Source organism: Gracilinanus agilis, chromosome 2 (assembly GCF_016433145.1).
Source record: "Gracilinanus agilis isolate LMUSP501 chromosome 2, AgileGrace, whole genome shotgun sequence".
Lineage (NCBI taxonomy): Eukaryota > Metazoa > Chordata > Mammalia > Didelphimorphia > Didelphidae > Gracilinanus > Gracilinanus agilis.
The window spans coordinates 328,913,743-328,934,670 of record NC_058131.1 but is presented as its reverse complement, the minus strand read 5'-3'; the positions used below and the strand labels follow the sequence as shown (position 1 = coordinate 328,934,670).

The 20,928-nt window shown below is 36.9% G+C and overlaps 1 protein-coding gene across 1 annotated transcript in view; it reads right to left on the bottom strand.

The window, feature by feature from the left end:
- The window catches only part of ASTN2 (astrotactin 2), a 970,320-nt gene that overhangs the window by 838,752 nt on the left and 110,640 nt on the right, over window positions 1-20,928 (bottom strand). Inside the window, exon 3 of the mRNA XM_044659771.1 lies at window positions 17,469-17,856. Coding sequence (XP_044515706.1) covers window positions 17,469-17,856 — 388 coding nt within the window. The remainder of the gene's footprint in view (window positions 1-17,468; window positions 17,857-20,928) is intronic.

Genomic DNA, 20,928 nt, shown 5'->3' with positions numbered 1-20,928 from the left:
AAGAAGATAGGATATAGGGCCCTGTTTTAAAGAACATACAATTTCATGAAAATAGGCTTTGTAAAATACCACCCAAACATGAATTTTTACTAGTATGTCATTCAAATGTCTCTCTGACGAGACTATGAGGTTTATAAAGACTGGACCCAGGCCTTTCCATTTTTCTCTGTTGCTGACCAGTGTGCAGATAGGGCATAATCAATAATTATTTCTCCTTAGGGTGGTAATGTTGAATTTATGTGGATGGGAGAACAACTATAATGGTGAAGGGATTGGAATTCTGCCACACAGAGACTGACTGAAAAATCTAGGCGTTTTTAGCCTTGGGAGAAATGACTTGGTGGGACATTGTGGGGTAAGAAATGGGAAACTAGCTTTACTCGAATATCTGAAGGGCCATTTTATAGAAGAGAAATCTGATTTGTCTCGCTTGGTCCCTGAGAGTCAAAGAAAGACCAATGTGTAGACATTGCCTAGAGGTATTTTTAAGTTTGATGTCAAGAAATATTTTTTAACCATCAGCTCTCTAAAAGCAGAATGGACAGTCTTAGGAATCAGACCTCTGGACTGAGGTTCCTCAAGTAAAACCCTAAAGACTACTTGTCAGAGATGCAGCATAGGACACGCAATTCAAATCCGGATCCTGACGGATCTCTTCTTCCCCTGAGAGTGTGATTCTGTAAAATCCCCTTTGTCTCCCTGCTCCCCTCACCCATTTTACAGAGGGAGCACTGCAGTCACAAAGTAGGCTAGAGAGATCCTTGCCAAGGACACAGATGGTTATGACCAGCACTGACAGCAGACTGGAGAGCATCTATCCTTGTCCATGGTGCTAAGTGATGAACAGGGTGAGCTGGGTAGGCCAAACCATTAACATAATTATAATGGAGCTGATGCATCTGGGTAGAGTGAGATTCAGTAAGTGAACTCATTGCCCTGCCTACCTCTCCAGATTGTACTAAGGATCAAATGAGATAATGAATAAAAGCACTTTGTGACTGAAAAGCCTATCGGATGTCACCTAAGCATTTTAAATAACAGAGCTTCAGTGCAGAGAGGAACTTCAGAGTACATTTTATCAAATCTTTTCGCTTTACAGTAAATGAAACTGAACTGAGGTGAGGAAATGACTTGCACAATATCACACAGCTAGATCACAGCAGAACTTGGGCTAGAAATCAGGTCTCCTGACTTCCAATTTATTACCCCCTCCATCAAATAATGCTATTGTTATCACTGTCATCATTGCTATCAGCATTTCTCATCATGGAGTCCTGGGCATTGCTCTAACAAAGAGGGGATATTAGGTTTCTCTAACACATTGCAGACATGCTCAACTTTTGAGTTATCCTTATGCGCAAGAAAATTCCAAACTTACAACATATGGAGATGGTTCTTTGCATTACAAAATAATTCCCTGTAGGTTTCCTTTAAATAATGAGCTCCCCTGGTACATTTAAAATTGGACTTCATTTGCATACAATGGGAACACAGCTCTAAGGTTGCTTCCAGCTTGAGCATTCTACATTCTATGCTCTTTTCTAGCTCTCCAGTCCTCCATTCTAAGGACTTTTTAGCTAAGCATTCCAGATTCTTAGGTCTTTTTCAGCTCTAAGACTCATTGACTATCTCTCTTACCTACTGTGTAAAGATCTGAAATTTAAATCTCTCAGAAATAAAAAGAGCCCCTCCCCCAATCCTAAAACTGTTGTTCCTGACTCTTCATGCCATCCATCCCATTCTGTGGATGTGAAGAACTCAATTTATTCATGTGGGAATGATCTCATAGTTAGAAGGAACTTCAAAGTATTATAGTTCACTTAGCTCTCTTCCTCTGGGCATCTCAAAAGAACCAGGTTTAAAGGGCTGAATGATAGTTCAACTCCATAAAGAACTTTTTTATTCACCAACCACTAGACAGATTTTTTTGTCCTTTGGCTTTTACTAGTAATGCTTGACCTTCAACCTTATCAGGTATACCTACTGGGATTTTCTTGCCTTATTGATCTATATAATTATAGCTTCTCAAGTCCATTTCCCTTCTGTATCAGTTATTGACAAGGATTTGCAAGTAGGTCAGGGCTGTGTGTGGAAGTCTTTCCTCCTTTCAAAAAAAAACCATGAATAGCCCATAAATATGCCCACATTAATCATGTCGTGTACATTTTTGGCAGCCAAAGGTACAATGGTTTGGCTCAGCCTGACTTATTCACTGCTGGTCCCAAGTCAGGTTCACATTTTTCCCTTAGGAAGCTTGGCTTGGCTCAATTTATGGAACGATGCAACTTAAGGAGCTGTAAGTGACCTTATTATTCATTTAGTCCAATCCTCTAGCAGATGAGGAAGCCAAGGTTCAAAAAAGGTAGAATGACATAGTCATTAGTAATTAATAATAAGGTACAATGTAGGAAAAATTAGACATAGGTTCAGAGGGCATAGGTTGAAATCCTAGATTTCTCATATACTGCAAATGGCAAATCAAAAATTTTCTGGGCCCCAGTTTCATATTTTTTTAAAATGACAAGACAAATATAAATGGAAATATTAACAATAACACTGTATAATTGCAATAACCAACCTTAGGTGGAGAGAAAAGTTAAGAAATTGCACTCCCCTCTTTCCTTTGCATTAGTGGAATATTGAATACATGATTATATATTGTTGGCATGGGATTAGTTTTATTAAATTCTTTTTGTCCTTGCTTTCTTCCTTCCTTCCATTTATTCTTCCTTCCTCTTTGTGACAAGGAATGTCTTGTTGGTTAGGAGAAAAGAACAGGGTGATGTGTACTGGAGACAGCTCATAAGGGTAGTGAAGCAATTGTATAATTTTCAGTGCAAGAAATAATGCCTCAGATGCAACTTGATGTTTTGTTTGGATGATTGTTTAGATTTAAGAAAGTGATGGAGAAAATGTGAATAATGCAGATTAAATTCTAAAGTATATCATTTATACATTCTACTCCCCTCACCTCTAATCAATTGTTAAATATTTACCAATACGATTCTTATGAAAAAATATAACTAGAAGGTGATATTAAAAATGATACAAACACAATAAGTGAGTTTGAATTGATCAAAAAGGTAGTTGGGGTAGAATAATGACCTATCAGGCTTAAATATACTTTCTAATATTCCTTCTAGCTCTACCATTGTTTGCTGAGACATTTAATGCTTTTGAGTACTTTCCTGCTCAAAATACACTATTCTATGTTCCTGAAATGGGAAACTTTTAATCAGATGGGTACATCCTTACACCCTTTAAAATAGCTTTTGTAGACAATGAAACATAGAATGGTACAATAGAAAGAGAACAGGTTCTAGAGTTAAAGAACTTGAGATTAAAGTCCACTCCAAATATTTATGAGATGTGTGACTTTGAGCAAGTCATTTAACCTCCTTTTGCCTTATTTTCCTCATTTTTAAAAGGAGAAGGTTGAACTAGATGACTTCTAAAATCCTTTCAAGCTCTAAGTCTATGATCTATTTCGGTTACATAGTAAGCATCTACTGAACATCCAATATGATGTAAGCTCCTTGAGAACAGTGAGTGTTTCATTTCTTTCTTTCATTTTGCAATCCTGGTAGCACAAACATAGTGCCTGGTTTATACATGGCACTTAAACACTTTCTCATCAAGTTTCTGACTTTGATCCAGAATCAAAGACAAATTCTCTGTTTCACAATTTCCTTAGAATTGGTCCTAATGAAGATGGTTAGTTTAGTTAATCCCAAGAAATTATTTTTTAAATCTCTTCTTTAATAATTTATTAGTCACCAGGGAAAGGGAAGCTAAGAGTTAACATGGCTGGAAATTCCCTCGAAGGTTGATGTCTGATTCATACAGTCATTGTCACTTTGTGGGAATAATTCAACCACTTCAGGGATGGCCAGATGTCAGGAATGAGGCTAGCAAAAAGGTCAAGATGAGTATAAATATATCTGATCCAGCAAATGCAATAACTTCTGCAAGAGGACAAGCAGGCCCAATGAGACAGGAATGTCTCATTTTTCCTGAAACCTGTCTTAGGGGAGGATACCTGCCATCTGGGCCATATGTGGTAGAAAGATTTAGTGGCTTAAAGATCCACTTCCTAAGAGCAAGTTTTCTATCTGCCACATAAGAGATTTAAGCCACCCAAAAAGTTTAGCCCTAATAAAATTGTGGAATAGGGAAAATGTACTTTTTATGGCTTTCTAGATATTGAATGACCTTAGGCAAGTCCCTTTTCTTCTTAGAGTTTAGTTCCCACGTCTGTAAAATTATGATGCAAAACTAGACTAACCCACAGAACTCTCCAGACAGGATGTACACAAGTGATCCATTACTTGAGTAGGTTAAAAACAAGAGACATGGGGTAGCTGGGTAGCTCAGTGGATTGAGAGCCAGGGCTAGGTTCAAATTTGGCCTCAGACACTTCCCAGCTGTGTGACCCTGGGCAAGTCACTTGACCCCCATTGCCCACCCTTACCACTTTTCCACCTAGAAGCCAATACACAGAAGTTAAGAGTTCAAAAAAAAAAACAAGAGACATTACACCATTTCAGGATTGAAACAGTTCTATTAACAGTACTCATTCAAACTGAATTTTGCCATCAGTCTAATGGGCACCTGATTCAAGGGGGCCTAAGAAGTAATAGAATGACTTCTCTGAAAGACAAGAGGAAGACAAAGTGGGCCATGGGGAGGGTGCTAGCCTTCCAAATGCAGCTTAATGAAGTAAAAGGAGTATTGGTTTTAGAAGGTTACTTAAGTACATTAAATAGTTGCAAAGCAAAATGTTTCAAGAAGTCAAAGAACCACTCCCAACCTGAGTTACAGATCAGGGCAGGGGAGCCTTTTCGAAAATTTTTTAATTGGGTCTTTCCCACTAAGCTCTCAGGGCAAATAACAAGAAAAATAACCTTTTTGAAGATGTATATTTAAAATCTTAGTAGAGTTGGTCAGTGTAATCAGATCAGGCTGTATTACTTAAAAAAACAAATAAAAACAAATTGTTTATCTCCCCTGGCCACAATGCAATCTCTGTACCCCAAATGGAAGTTTCATTAAGACTTTCATTTATACCCTGATGGCATTTTCCAAACTTACACATATATACTCAGAATAGCAGCTGAAGCTTTGCTAGCTATGGTGACTAGAGTGGTTCATCTCTTCTCCCCATTTTCTTCCATTTATCCCGCTGATTTTTGAGCAGTTTTCTTGATCCCATTTTTATTATGCTTTACTCCCTATTATCAGTCGGGTTGAGTCTAAACTCCTCAGAAACATCAGTTTTCTTCCCTTCGGACCTGCCTAACCTCATTATTTTCTTCCCACCAGGCCATGCTTGCCATTCCCCTTTTCATACTTATCCCCAAGCATGTTTAGATCCTTCCTGGGTCAAATTTCTCCTTGATTTTTGTCCATCAGTGCCAACCATTTTCTTCTAGAATGCTTCTCTAAGAAAAAATGTAATTAATAACACCCCACAATGATTATTCCCTTACCTACTACTTCCTCAGAAATCATTTCCATATATTTTCTCATTATTCTTATATTTCTTCTCCCTCTAATTTCCCTTCCATTTCTAACTCTGCTATGCAATTAACCCAATCACCACAAATACCTGCAAGTTCTTCTCTCTGAACCTTTGTTTCCTCATCTGTCAAAAAAGAAGGTTGCACTAGATAAACTTCTAAAGCCCTTTCTGGTCTCACAAAATGTTTTGGCATTTTGTTTCCATTTGTAACATTCCATATCCTAAAATCTCTTCTTGTTCCAGCATTTCATAATCTAATATCCTATTTAACCATAATATATTTCTGAGATCTCTTTCAGTTCAAACTCTATGGCTCCAAGTCATAGATGACAAAATAACAGAAATTGAGAGTTGGAAGGGACCTCAGATCCACAAGACATATCCCCGAAAGACTGCCTAGTTATACTAACTCCAGAGGTCATAATTCTTCTGCTTCAAGCCTTCTTTCTAGTGAGGTAAAATCTGCTAGCTCCAGAAGTAGTCTACTATACTTCTGGAAGACATTGATTGCTTTATTTTCTGATCTCTGAGCCCAAATGAAAGAAGTCAACTCCTCCTTCAACCTTACAACCCTTTAAATATCTGAAAACAGCTCTAATTTTCTTACTATCCCCTCAAACCAAAATCTTTTTTTCTAGGCTAAGCATTCCAATTTTTTTTCAGCAACTGGTTATATGATATGGTCTCAGGGCTATTCATTCTAGTTATCTTTCTCTAGACAATTTCCAGGTTATCAGTGTCCTTGTAATTTAGTTCCCAGAATTCAACACAATATTTCAAATGGTCTCTGATCCAGGCAGAGTAGAGTGGGAATGTCATCTCGTTTTTCCTGGAAGCTAGACCTCCCAATGAATCCCAAGATCACATTCTTAATTAATTAGTCACTAGTAACTCATATTGAGCTTGTTGTCCATGAAAACACCCAGATCATTTTCAGATAAATTACTTTTTAGTCATACCATCTGCATTACGCACTTATGAAGTTGATATTTTGACCCGCTAGAAGAATTTACATTTATTCTTATTAGAGTCAATCTTATTATATTGTACCCTAAGTTTTACCTTATTCATTTCATTTTGGATTCTAATTCTTTCATGTAATTGATTAGCTATGTGCTCTAGCTTTCCATCCCCATTTGTATCATCCTAGACTATTTGATAAACATTTTATCTCTGCCTTCATCCAGAGATGTCAAACACCTGACCTATAGGCCACATGCAGTCCACAAAATTTGAAAGTGTGGCCAAATGAGATTAAAATGTAATTAAAGAATATTTAATGAAATAAAACATATACTAAAACATAGGTAATGCAAATATGTAGTTTTTGAAGTCAAAAGGAGGGATCCTATTATGATTTAGTGGCTCTATTTATTTGAGTTTGACATACCAGTAATCCAAATCATTGATAAAATAGCATAGAGCCAGCCCCCTTACCCTCATGAAAAGATGACCAACAAATATTGCCCTGAAGTTAAAAGAGCCATTAATGTGAGAGGCAGCCCAGGTTCTCTGCAGGAATAAGACTGGCACCACATGGCCCCATTGGCCTAATGAAGAGACAGATCCTTATACCGATGATGGTCTTCCAATTGCTGGCATCCATCCTGATGGGTTTGGGGGGTCCCAACACAACCAGGCCTGGCTGAGAGGCCCAGAGATCCCTAACCAATAGGAAAACCCTCCAGCCATATCCTGGAGATGTCTGTATTGACAACTGATACAGTGGGCGGTGTTTATCCAGTACCTGACATATATACCACCATTTCCTCACCCCAATCAATCACAACAAGAGCCCAGCGTAGCTCGCTAAAAACATTCTAATCAAGAGAAGGCACAGGTGAAAAAAAAAGAAGATAAAGACATGAAGAGTGGGGGTAGAATAGGGTTTGCAGGAAGAGGGAGAAATGAGAGCAAGGGAGAGGAAAGGGGAGCGTGGGAGGAGAGAGAACAAGCAAATGTTCGAAGGAACCTGCATTTGTTTTGCTATCCTGGCAATTAATGCTCGAAAGTGACATTTTTAAGGGGCTCTTGTGACAGCTTTAGTGACATTACTGTTTGTGGTTTGATGACAAATCTCAGTCTATATCTTATTTTAGAGAGCACCGAGACAGCTCTGAGGACTGTTGCCTGGGGATGCCAAGCTCTACTCTGACAAAGTCACCCTTTTTACCTAAGCCCAAGCATTTAGGAATGAGAGACAGAATTTAGAAAAAAATAGATGGGAAACCTTAAGATGGTAAGAGCTTATAAGTAGAGCCAAGATTTATTGCTACTCTTGATGGAATAACTTATTAATTGGAGCTAGATGAACTATTTTAGGAATTGAGGCAGAGTTTTTTGTTTTGTTTTGTTTTCCTTTAAAGGGGAAAAAAGGAAAGCAAAATATAGGAACCACTCCACATCCAGATACTTTGCAGACTGACCTCTGAAGGTCATTTTCAACTGGCTATACCCTCTCTGGCCTCTAAAAGTGATCTAAGAAGAAAACAATGATAGTTGAAAGAAGATGGCCAAGAATTGTTACTCAGGACACTGATACACACAGTAGAAAGAAGAGTGTGGTTGAATTTAGAAGGTATATGATTATTTCTTCTTTATATGACTAATTCCAGGGATGGATGGGTAGTGAGATTAGGCAGCCTTTCTTTGAAGATAGAGTATTGCCCCCAGTGCTAGGAATATCAAATAAAGTGCTTTGCCATTGACTTGTAGCCACTCTATGTATCACTGGAACATGTAATTTAGGGAGAAAGAAATAAACATTTATATAGTGCCTACTAAATGCCTGGCACTCTAAGTACTTTATAGATATTATCTCACTTGAACCTCATGCATCATGAAATCCTAGAAAGAGAGCTGGCAGGGACCTTCAGATTGTTTTAAACCCTCACCTTCTGTCATAGTATCAGTTGTTTGTTTGTTTTTTTTAAACCCTTACCTTCCTTCTTGGAGTCAATACTGTATATTGGCTCCAAGGCAGAAGAGTGGTAAGGGTAAACAATGGGAGTCAAGTGACTTGCCCAGGGTCACACAGCTGAGAAGTGTCTGAGGTCAGATTTGAACCTAGGATCTATCATCTCTAGGCCTGGGCCTCAATCTACTGAGCTACCCAGCTGTCCCCATAGTATCAGTTTTAAGACAGATGAGTGTCAAGGGCTAGACAATGGGGATAAGTGACTTGCCCAGGACCATACAACTAGGAAGTATCTGAGGTCCTCAGATTTTAAGAGACTATAAAAACCATTCAGTTCACACTTCTTATTTTGAAGGTCATGAAACTGAGACTCAGAGAGATTGTTTCTTGCCTAAGGTTATGTAGGTAAAAAAAACAGGATATAAACTCAGTATAAATAAAAACAAATTTTAAAAAAGGATTTCATTCTATTTCAGGCTACACTCCTATACTATGTAGATTTTCTCTACCATGTCAAAGAAACTTCTTGACCATAGAGGCTCACTCCTATATCTCACACACTGGAAACATCAACTGTTCCTAGGGTATCTCCTTCTGATTGGTTGACTTCCAGAATCTCTATTTTAAGGAGGGTGGGCAAGCTAACCATATCTTCCTTTTCTCTATATGGTATTCCTGGTATTCCAGATTTTCTCTACCAATACTTCCATCCCAGATATCATTATCCTCACTTCACTCAGTTTTTCAGCTTCCTTTTAAATGCTATCTTTCTTTGAATTAGAATTTAAGCTTTTTGAAGGCAGAGATTGATTTTCTTTCTACTTGTATTTGTATTCCCAGAGCTTAATATGATGCTTGGAACATAAAAATAAATTAATAAATGATTGCTGACTCTCTGGCTCATTGAGTGTTGGCCAAGTCCTCGAGGTAGAATCAGAAAATGTAGGTCTGAATTATGGCTGTGCTACTGACTACCTCTGAGACAATGGATAAGTCACTTCCCTTTCTATTACTTATTAGGGAAGATTGAATAGAAGAAGGAAAGCTTAAATTGGACTTTAAAATGAGTCAAAACTAGACACTGGATGGTGGAAATGGAAGAGGCAATTCTAGGATGAGGTGTCAAAGATTAGTGCATTCCAACTCCTAACATGCTATCTAGAGTATAAGCCCCTAAAGACAGTGGAATGAGATTGTCTTCCTCTTCTGATTAAAAAACATGGTGCTTAGTGCTTATTGAAGATTGAACAATGACTAGGGAGGCAGAATGATAAAATAAAAGGAACACAGACCTGGAAGTCAGAGCACTCATATTCAAAACCCAGTCTTGATACTTATTTCCTATGTGATCTTGGGTAAGTCATTTAACTTCTTTTGGTATCAGTTTGCTTATCTTTAAAATAAGAGAGCTAGCCTCTGATATCCCTTCCAGATCAAATATGTTTTATGGTCTCTTATCCTACAGCAGAAATCTTTAACATCATTAACTTTCCCTGAACAAGTAGATTAGGGAATAATTCAGATAAAATGTATTCAAGTGCAAAAGACTAGGTCCATTGAGTTGTCAAGCATGTCACCACCTCCTTGGGTGGGGTGATGTCTTTTTTGAATGACATCTTTTAGGAAAGCTATTTTTTTTCACTTCATTTTTAAACTAAACAAAATGGAGACCAATTACCACCACCCAGTTTAATGTTTAATGACCTGGTCTATAGAGACTTGAATTCTAGTCCTGATACTCTATGCTATAAACATGAGACATGATCTTATATGGTGTCAGTGACAAAGAAGATAATTATTAATTTATTTCACTTGCCTCTGTCTCCCTCTGTCTGTCTCTCTGTCCCTCTCTTTTGCTCATTTACCCTTTTCTTCTTTTATATAACCACAACCTTAGTCTAGACCCTCTTGACTAGACTATAGAAATAGTCTTCTAATAAGCTTAGATTTGGAATATTTTCCTCAAGTCTCCCCACACCATCCCATTCTCTGACACTGTAGCCAAAGTGATTTTCTTCAAGTGTAGATCTGGCCATTCCATACTTGTACCTTACTAAACAGCAGTGGCTCCCTATTGCCTCTCTAGGATCCAATATGAGGTCCTTTTCTGGCATTTAAAACTCTCCACACCTTGGTCCTTTCCTGTCTTCCAAGTTTTTAATACATCACTCCCTTCCATATACTCTGTGGTCCAGGCATATTGATTTAAATTGCTATTTATATACAAGCTGTATATGCTCTCTCTAATTAGCCTGTAAGCTCCTTCAGGGCAGCAGCTGTTCTTTGTTCTGAGCTGAGCCCAAGACTACTCCAGGAGCAATTTAGGTTGGATATTGTAATGAATTGAGAGCCTCTAGATCACTTACATTTAACAAAAGGAGATTTGCTTAGCCAAAACAGAAAGGTCATCAAGGACAGCCAGTGTTCCCCACCCAGAGTTGATTCAGCTGAGGAAGCTTCTTTCAGAATAGACCAGATAAGCATCTGAGCCTCTCCAGATTCTCCTGGGTGCCCAGTACTCAGACAACAAAGAAGTGGTGTCAGCACTTCGGACCTTTAGGCCCCTGAGCCAACCCAGACTCTAGGAAGGTCTCAGTATCAATTGGGGGGGGGGGGGGAACAAACCTAGCCTAAATGGCATGGGGAGAGGAATTAAGATATTGTTCCTAATACACTTGGTAGCCTCAGTGCTTACTTTCTGTGCCTGGCACATAATGAATAATTTCACTGATAGTTTTTACCAACTACTTTCCTCACAACAGCCTTGTGAGATAGACACTTTGAAGTATTAGAATTTCCATTTTAAAGATGTTGGGCAGAGGGAGGTGATTTGGGAAATTACTTTAATATGAAGACAAGACAGTAATAAAATGAAGTAAAATTAAGAGATTGGACTAGATAAGCTCTCAAAATAATTTGTCACAGAACACTTTGGAGCTCGAAATAGATAATTCTAGTAACTCATAAATTGTAGTCTGGGAGGTCTAGACTAAGTGAGAAGAAAGGAAGAGGAAATTGTGGAGGAAAAGAGGGGAAATTAAGCCCGTCATCATACTAAAATTTTTCTCAAGTAATAAGTCCTTTGAATACAAGTCAGGGTAATGTTGGGCTACAGTGATTCAGGGAGGTATTGCCCTCATGAGCTTGGTTGTCTGGGAATATCTTCCTGACTCAGGCTGCCCCTGGGGCCACAAGCTGCAGTCTCTTAGGTTGGAAGAAGTGTTTGTTGGTGCATGTTGCAATTGCCTTATGTGCTTTTGGCTGTGCAATCATTGGATTCTCTTTTTTATTCTTAGGTTATCTGGTATCCCCCTCCAAACCACCTGTCTCTTTAAAAGACCCTTCCTCAAAGTTTGCCACAGGCATATTTTAGAATTTTGCTTCACCAGCAGTTGTTTTTCCACTCCCTGGCCTCATTCCAACCCTTGCTGGGTTTCCTTCTAGCATTGTCTTCTCTTGCAATCAGAAATTGAAGACTGATATCAGCTCCTTCCTTGCCTTCTATCCACTGTTGTTCTCCGTTTTATGTCCCTGACACATAAGTCTTGTCCTTAGACTTACAAGGAAAAAGTCTTCCCAGGACTGTGGAATCTCTAAAATATTATAAAATATTACAATTGACATCAAATCTTCTCCCTGGTCAACAGTGTTCTTTGTATTTTGTTTTTAAGTGTGTGTATATGTATGTGCATATATACACACAATATAAGTGTGTGTGTGTATATATATATATAAAATGTCTTTTGTTTCCATTTTTCACTTATTCTCTAGAGGTAAATATTCACAACTTATTCTTCAAGTATTAAATCTGTAGCTGTATGTAATGTTCTCAGTTCTACTCACTTTGCTGTTCTTTATCTCATATAGATTCTTTCCAAGTTTTTTTTTTTTTAAATTAGCCTGTTCATCATTTCTTAAGCACAGTAGTAGTTCATCACATTTATATAGCCCAATTTGTTTAGCCATTTCCCAATTGATGACTTCCAGTAATTTGCCACCACAAATAGAGCTGCTATAAATATTTTGAATATCTACATATTCTTTTCATTTCTCCTTGATCTCCTTGGGAAACAGATCCAGTAATGATTTTGCTGGGTCTAAAGGTATACACAGTTTTATAACACTCTGGGTGTAATTACAAATTGATCTCCAAAACGATGAGATTAGTTCACAGTCCCACCAACAGTGTATTAGTATCCTAAGTTTTCTACATCCTCTCCAATATTCATCATTTAGCCTTTTTTTGTCATTTTAGCCAATTTGATGGCTAGGAGATAATACTGCAAAATTGTTTTGGTTTGTTTTTCTCTAAACATTAGTGATTTAGAAAAAAATTTCACATTCTGAAACATGGCTTTGATTTCTTCATCTGAAAATAATTTGTTCATATATTTTGGCCATTTATCAATTGGGGGAATTAATCTTATTATCAATTTGACAAAGTTCTTTATATATTTTACATATGAGACCTCTATCTGAGAAACTCTATACATTTTTCCCCAATTTTCAGCTTTCCTTCTATTCTTGGCAACATTTGTTTTATTTGTACAAAATCTCTTTAATTTAATGTACTCAAAATTATCCATTTTACATCTCACAATTCTTTCCATCTCTTTACTCATAAATTCTTTTCTTATCCATAAATCTGATATGAAATATATTCTCACTTGCTTATGATTTCTCCTTTTGTGTATAGATTATGTATCCATTCTGATATTATCTTAGTAAATGGTGTAATACATTGGTCTATACCTAGTTTCTGCCAAACTACTTTCCAGTTTTCCCAGAAATTTTACCAAATACTTATTTCTTATTCCCCAAACCTAGGTCTATGCTTTTTTCAAATACAAAGTTACTATAATCTTTTACTTCTGTCTATTGAATGTTTATCTTGTTCTACTTTTTATTTCTTAGCTACTACCAGATAGTTTTGACAATTACTGCTCTACAACACAGTTTAAAATCTGGTACTGCTAAATCTCCTTCTTTTACATTTTAATTCTTTAATCATTAATTCTTTTGATGTTCTTCCAAAAAATTTTTTTATTTTTTTCTAGCTCAATAAAATAATTTTTGAAAATTTAATTGGGATGGCATTGAATAAGTTTAGTTTCGGTAGCTTTGACATTTTAATGATATTGGCTCCACCCATTCATGAACAATTAATATTACTCCAATTATTTAGGTCTGATTCATTTATGTAAAAAGTGTTTCATAATTATGTTCATGTAGTTCCTGGGTTTGTTTTGTCAGGTATACTCCCAGATATTTTATATTATCTATGGTTATTTTAAATGGAGTATCTCTTTCTATCTTTTCTTGCAAGACTTTTTTATGAATATATAAAAATGCTGATAATTTATGTGGGTTTATTTTATATCCTGCTACTTTGCTAACATTATTGATAGGTTCGACCAACTCTTTAGCTGAACCTCTAGTATTTTCAACATATACAATCAATCATCTGCAAAAAGAAATGGTTTTATTATCTCTGCTCATTCTGATGCCTTCAATTTCCTTTTCTTCTCTTATTGCTATTACTAGCATTTCTAATACTAGTTAAATAACATTGGTGATCAATGTTCTTTGGAATAGAATCTGAGAAACACTGATTGAATCCGGAATGTTCTTCTAATTCTATACTCCGTGCCCAAGCACCTAAATGTGTAGCACTATATAATTGCTCATTATTTTTTTTTTAAATGTCCCTCTGAATTCTATCAAGAAGCATATAAGTATTTTTTTTTCAGGAATATAATGGAAGGTAGAAAGGGAGAGAGTCCAGACCTAATTTCGTTTTGTATAAAACTCCCTGTGCAGAACTTCCTAAACTGATAAAGATTAGCAATTTGTTTGCACTTCAGTTTTAAAGAGTCTTCTAGGTATACTGAGAGAAGTTAAATAACACACCCATGATAAAACAATTCAGATGAATTAGAGGCAGACATTGGACTCAGATCTTCCTAACTCCTGGACAATGCTTTATCCATTATACTTCATTCCCTCTCTATAAAGATCAAAGGATCATGAACTGGTCAAGATGACAGGATTTGGAATATGAAAGATTCAAGCTCAAATCCAGCCCTATAGATACTAATTACTCATGTAATCCTGGGAAAGTCAGTCTTTGAACCTCAGTTTCTCATCTATAAAACAAGAAGGTTAGAGCTGATGGTTTCTCAGTTCCATTCTAGGTATAAATATATGATTTTATTTTCATTAAGTCTAATCTCATATTACAGATGAAGAAATTAAGGCATGTAACATTGCATTACTGAGAGGTTAAGAAAAGTGTTCAAGGTCATAGAGGCACTAAATATGAGAACTAGGATCTAAACCTAGCTCCTCCAACCCTAAATCTAGTGCTCTTTCCGCTAAGAGATTTTAAAAATATTTTTGTCTTAGACACCATTAGATGTCAATGTCCCACCAATGTTTTTAAATGCATAAAATAAAATATAAAATTACAAAGAAAACTAATAATATTGAAATACTTACATGTAAATCATACATACAATAGCTATATATGCACATAAACATATACATTCAAAGAACTCAGTAACTGGTCCAAGTTATCAATATGGTAAGGTTCTATATTCTAAGTCCTTTTCTAATCTATCTTTCCATGATTTTATGAAAGAGACTTGCAGGGTGTATTCTCACTTCTATATTAATGGCTAATATTTATGTAGCACTTTATGATTTGCAAAGTGCTTTATAAATATTATTTTATCCTCACAACAAACCTGGGTGGTTGGTGCTATTATTGCCTCTATTTTATAGATGAGTAAACTGAAGCAGACAGCAGTTAACTGAGTTGTTCCAGATCACACTACTGAGTTTCTGAGGACATATTTGAACACAAGTCTTCCTAACTCCAAGTCCAGTGGATTATTCCCTCTAAGGTACCATCTACCGACTGTTTGTTCACTTACAGTTCTAAACTTGTAGAAGTGTCAAGAGAGTTAATGAATAAGTAACTGCAAAGCTGTTTATGAATAAAAGAGTAAATTGGTCAATAGCCTCCCTTATCTCTTGCCCACTACCAATTTCTATCCTGTGCTCTTAGACACCCCTTGAAGCACTAAGAAGACCAAGTGTATTTCATGCAGGAGAGTCCTTTCTGTCCAGTCAGTTTTAGGGAATGGCTGCTCTTGTTGTCTTCTGCCTCAATGAAAAACAAATGGAGGTTGCTTGGCTACCTCTCCTCAGCTTTGGCAGGGAAGTTCAGCCCTATATTGCTATATAGCTCAACCATCTTATCAGTTTTGAAGGAATGTGTGGATCCAAGTCTGGAAAGGCAGAGTATTCTAGTGAACCTGCTCTTTGGAATAATTTACCCTTATAGCCTTGCCCTCTTGTCCACACCCTCCCCATCCCATAGAATTTCTCTTGCTCTGGTCCAGTGATGGCAAACTTTTTAGAGACTGAATGTCCAAACTGCAACCCTCAGCCATATGTGAGCCGCTCCCTTACCCCAGACAGGGGAGGGAGGAAACACTCCCATTGGGCTACTGGGCAGAGGGGTGGGTGATGTCTTCAGGCATAGTGGAGAGGGGGAAGGGAGCAGCCCCCTCTGGCACTCATACCATAATTTTGTCAACACAGGTCTAGTCTATATCTCTATAGTAACTTTCACTAAGACTGAAGAAAAGCAAGAAATTCTGAACCATTTGACATGAAGCATGATGCCCAGTCTATTGCTGTAGTCATAGCTTCTGTGTCTTAACTTTCTTTCTCTTGTCTCTCTCCCTAATACAGATTTATCACTAGTTTCAGAAAAATAATCCATTTTGCATCACCTCCGAAGTTTTGAGCTCAGAAAGATACAAGCTTTTGCCCAAAATCTTACTGTTAGTTTTTTTGTTTCCCTTAGGAGGTCTTCCACTTAGATCACAGACTAAAAACACTCTGCCTCCGGGGAGAATTTTATTTAATAACTATTTAATGAGCACCTGCAATATGAAAAGAATTGAGACTGCAAAGAAGAGTACAGAGTCTGACCTTGCCTTCAAGGAGCTAACAGTCTTCTAGAGGGGGAGAAAAATAAGCATTTTATTATGTAGGATATTCTAGGGTCAAAGGAGGCATACAAGCCAATTTGAAGTCTCTAATCTAAAGATTTAATAATTTCTTTCAGCTTCAGGGAGTAAGAAAGACTATATAGAAAAGCCAACATCAAATGAAAAGAAGGATTTTAATAGGTAAACATGAAGAAGGAAGGCATTTGAGGCAGGAGAGATGGCCTCCAAAATGAATAGAGACAAGAGAATGCAGGAAAAGAAGAGAGACAGTCTAGTTTGGCTTAAAGTACATAAAAGGAAGTAATGGAGGTATGAATCACCAGAGAGTAAGGAGATTTAGATTGTCTATTTCTGGGTTGCTATGATCCCTTTATGAATTTTCTTCAAAGTGAAAATAAAAGCTGCCCTGTACCTGATATATGTGTGTGTTCACACATATATATATTCATGTATCCATGCACATATGTGAATATATGTATGCATATTCACATACATACATATACAAACATATTTTAACTCTTTGCATGGGAACCAGGTCTCTTTTACTCATATTTATGGGGATCCAGATGTGAATAATACACTATATTCTGTCTAAGGTTAAAGATTTAATAGATCCCAAGATCAAACTAATTTTCTTCTGACTCAAAATTATTTCCAATACATCTTCTTTCCATCATAGGAAATGCATATTACTGGTGGTGAAGACTCAATATCTGCTTTGCCATAACTACCTTTTGATAAATCCTGCCAAGAGTCCTATCATCTTTGTTCTTCTTAGCTTAAGTCCATTAGAATCTAATATCCTTGAAAGTAAATTCTGAGTGGACAGCATTTAGAACAATCCAATTTTTAGAGACAAATAATCTAAAACCAACTGAGATCAACTTATTTTTCAAGGGTTACATAAATGTCGAATGAATGAGTTAGATCTCAAACCCAGACCTTACTCCTTTCACTACAACATGATCTCCCTTTACTGAATAGAAAGAGTCAAAGAAAGACTCACCTTTTTTCTCAAAGTCCATCTTCTCCTCACTAGCCTGACCAAGGCTCTCTAGAGTCCGAGTCACTTGGCTCCCAAATTCATCTTCCCGGGAGACATGGTTGGTCCTCCTGGGTTGTTCCTCTTCTTCATAATCATAGTCATAGTCATCCAGGATGGGAGTCTCTCGAATGGGCATGCCTATGACAGAATTGTGTGCCTGAAGACGAGAGTTCCTGAAGCTCTCTCGAGCTTGGGGTCCCAGGAGTACTGATGGGATATAATGGATCTCATGTGTTGCCTCTGTGCTGGCACTCTTTTGGGGGACCCGCCGTCGTCTGTGCCAGCGCCGCTGGGCATACAGTGCCACAGTGAATACAAGCAAGAGCAAAAGGAGGGCAATCAGGCCACCCTATAGGAGGGAGAAGAACAACTCAGGGTTAATGAAGTCTCATAACTTATAAACTTGGACTTATAACTTGAGATCTTGAAATAAATTGTCTAATCAACTGCCTTAATTTTATAGCTAAGATGATTGAGGCTCTGAGAAGCTTAGAGAGTTAAAAAAAATCAACCCACAAGAATTAATTAAGAACCTATTGTATGTCAGTCTCTGTTCTAGGCACTAGTAATATGAAGAAAAAGCAAAAATAGGCATCCACAAGGAGCTGAAATTCCAGTAGGGAAAACATGTAGAGATTTTTTAAAAATTTATTTTTATTGTCATGCAAAATACACTTCTATATTGGTCATTGTTGTAAGAGCACTCATATATAAACAAATCCCCAAAATAAAACCACAAATAAACTGATGTGAAAGACGACTCCAACAGTTCTTTCTCTGGAGGTGGATAGCATCATAAGTCTTTCGGGATTGTCCCAGATCACTGCACTGCTGAGAGTAACCATGTTTTCACAGACAATCATTGTACAATATTGGTGTTGCTATTTACAGTATTCTCCCAGTTCTGCATATTTTTGCTCTGCATGAGTTCTTGCAGATCTTTCTATTTTTTTTCCTGAAAAATCATCTTGCTTATCATTTCTAACAGCTCAAATTATTCCATCACCAACATGCACCACAATTTGTTCAACCATTTCCCAATTGATGGTCATCCCCTCAGTTTCTAATTCTTTTCCAATACAAAAAGAACTGTTATAAATATTTTTTGTGTGTATGTCCTTTCCCCTTTTTAATTATCTCTTTGGGATACAGACTGAGTAGTTGTATTACCAGATCAAAAGATATGAACAGTTTTATGCCTTTTAGGCATAGTTCCAAGTTACCCTCCAGAATGGTAATGGTTGGATCAGATCATAAGTCTACCAACAATGCATTAGTGTCTAAATTTTGTTATATTCCCTCCAACATCTACCACTTTCCTTTATTGCCATATAGGCCGATCTGAACATTGTTTTAATTTGCATTTTTCTAATCAAGAGTAATTTAGAACATTTTTTCCTATTATTATTGATGGCTTTGATTTCTTTATCTGAAAATTGCTTGTTCATATTCTTTGACCATTTTTCAACTGAGGAATGTCTTGTATTCTTATAATTTGATTTAGTTCTCTATAAATTTGAGAAATTAGAACATATAGAGATTTCGGTAGCAAAGTGAATATTTCCACTCAGGTCATCTGACTCCAAATCCTTTAAATTTTAAAGTAAATTCAACTCCATTTCATTTAACAAAAATCTATTGAATTCTTATTGTGTACAGGCATTAGGTATACAAAAACAAAAATGTAAAATCGTCTTGAACTCAGATCATTCACCTTCAACTAAATGATGCCATTTCCCACCCAAGATGTTGCAGAAGGGATTTGCTTACCTGGCAAGTTCTAGACTAGATAACCTCAGAAATCTCATTTAGCTCTGAGATGCTGTAACTCTGATAAGTAAGGAATAAGGTGTGTGTGGGAGGAGGAAAAGAGAGCAAATAAGAGAGAGGAAAAATGAGAGAGGGAAAAGAGAGGAGAAGCCATAAAAAAAAAGTCAATGAAATGAAGGCATTGAGCAGAAAAGAAAAAACTTCCAAAGTTAAACAATTGTTTGGGTAGCCTATCCAGGGAAAAGTGTTTTGTAAATATGGTTTACTCAGCTTTGGATTTCTTCCACAGAAAAATCATCTTTGCATCAAGGCAATGGAGATAAAAATACAGAAATGGGATAATAGCTCAAGGAGATTACATTGTGTGTGTGTGTGTGTAGGGGAGAGGTGCCCACTTCATCTCTAAATACCAGGTGGAATGCATAATTAGCAAAGATTGCTGGAGCCATCAAAAATTGTTTTTGAGGAAGAGTAGTTAACAAAAGGTATTTTTTCCAGGTTCCCCAAAGCCTAATGGGACTGGAATTTTCTCACCCCTGAGTATGCAATAATTATTAGGTGGCTAGCCCCTAAGATGCCGGGAAGTTAGGGTAGAGGAGTGTAGCAAAGCAGGCATGTGCCTCCTCTTTGGAGAATTTTGAAAATGAGCCATGCCTTTCTCCATGGCCCTTGTTTCCAATCTGCTAAGGAAACAACTTTCTGAGCACAATATAGCAGCTCTTATTATGACACTCCCAACTTTCTTGCCGCCTCTCCTTGGCCTCATTCATTTTCTCATTTGATCCCATAATTGGCAGTAATGGGAAGAAAAGCTCAGGGAGGCAAAATGACTGCACTTCTCTTTCTCAGCTGAGCAGATATAGACTTGGTATATAATAATTCTGGATCTAGAGAAGGCTCAGGGATCTCCAAAGTCAGGAGAGGGGAACAAGGACCTGTTTAAGTAACGACTAAAATTGTCCTCCTGCACAGGGAAAGTAGGTTAAATCCTACTTGACATAGAATTTAGAGTTGGAAAATAACTTGGGTACCATCTAGTCTATCTTCTTTATTTTGTTATCAAGTATAACTTACTTCATTTCATTTACTAATTACATCATTTTACTTCTTTACTAGAGGCAGAAACTGAAGCTGTAAGAAGGGAAAGTGATTTATCCAAGGTCACTCATACATAGTAAATAGAATATCTTCTGGTTCCAAATACAATGTTCTTTATACAATATTTTATTTCTCAAATGCCAAAAAATAATCTGTCATTATATGGTATGAGTTAAAAATATTTCTATGCTTTGATCTGATCTTTCCATTATTAGAAAAATATGCTGGAAATTTTAGTCTTTTTAATTAAAGAAAGAAAAGAATCCACTTTTCAAAGATTTTCATGTGGCATTACATGTAATTGTGAAAAACCTAGACTCCATCAAAATTTTCAATAGTAGGCAAATAGTTAAATAAATTGCAGAACATTAATGCAATTGAGTCCTATAATGCCATTATAAGAATACAAAAATATGAACAATCTTTATCAGATAATACAAAGAGAAAAATGTAGTGTCAGAAGAGAAGAGGACACTTTACCCACAACCATACGTGAGGGAAAAATGAATGAAAATGAAAGGACAAAGAATCCTGTTAGGGATTTAGTAGGAGA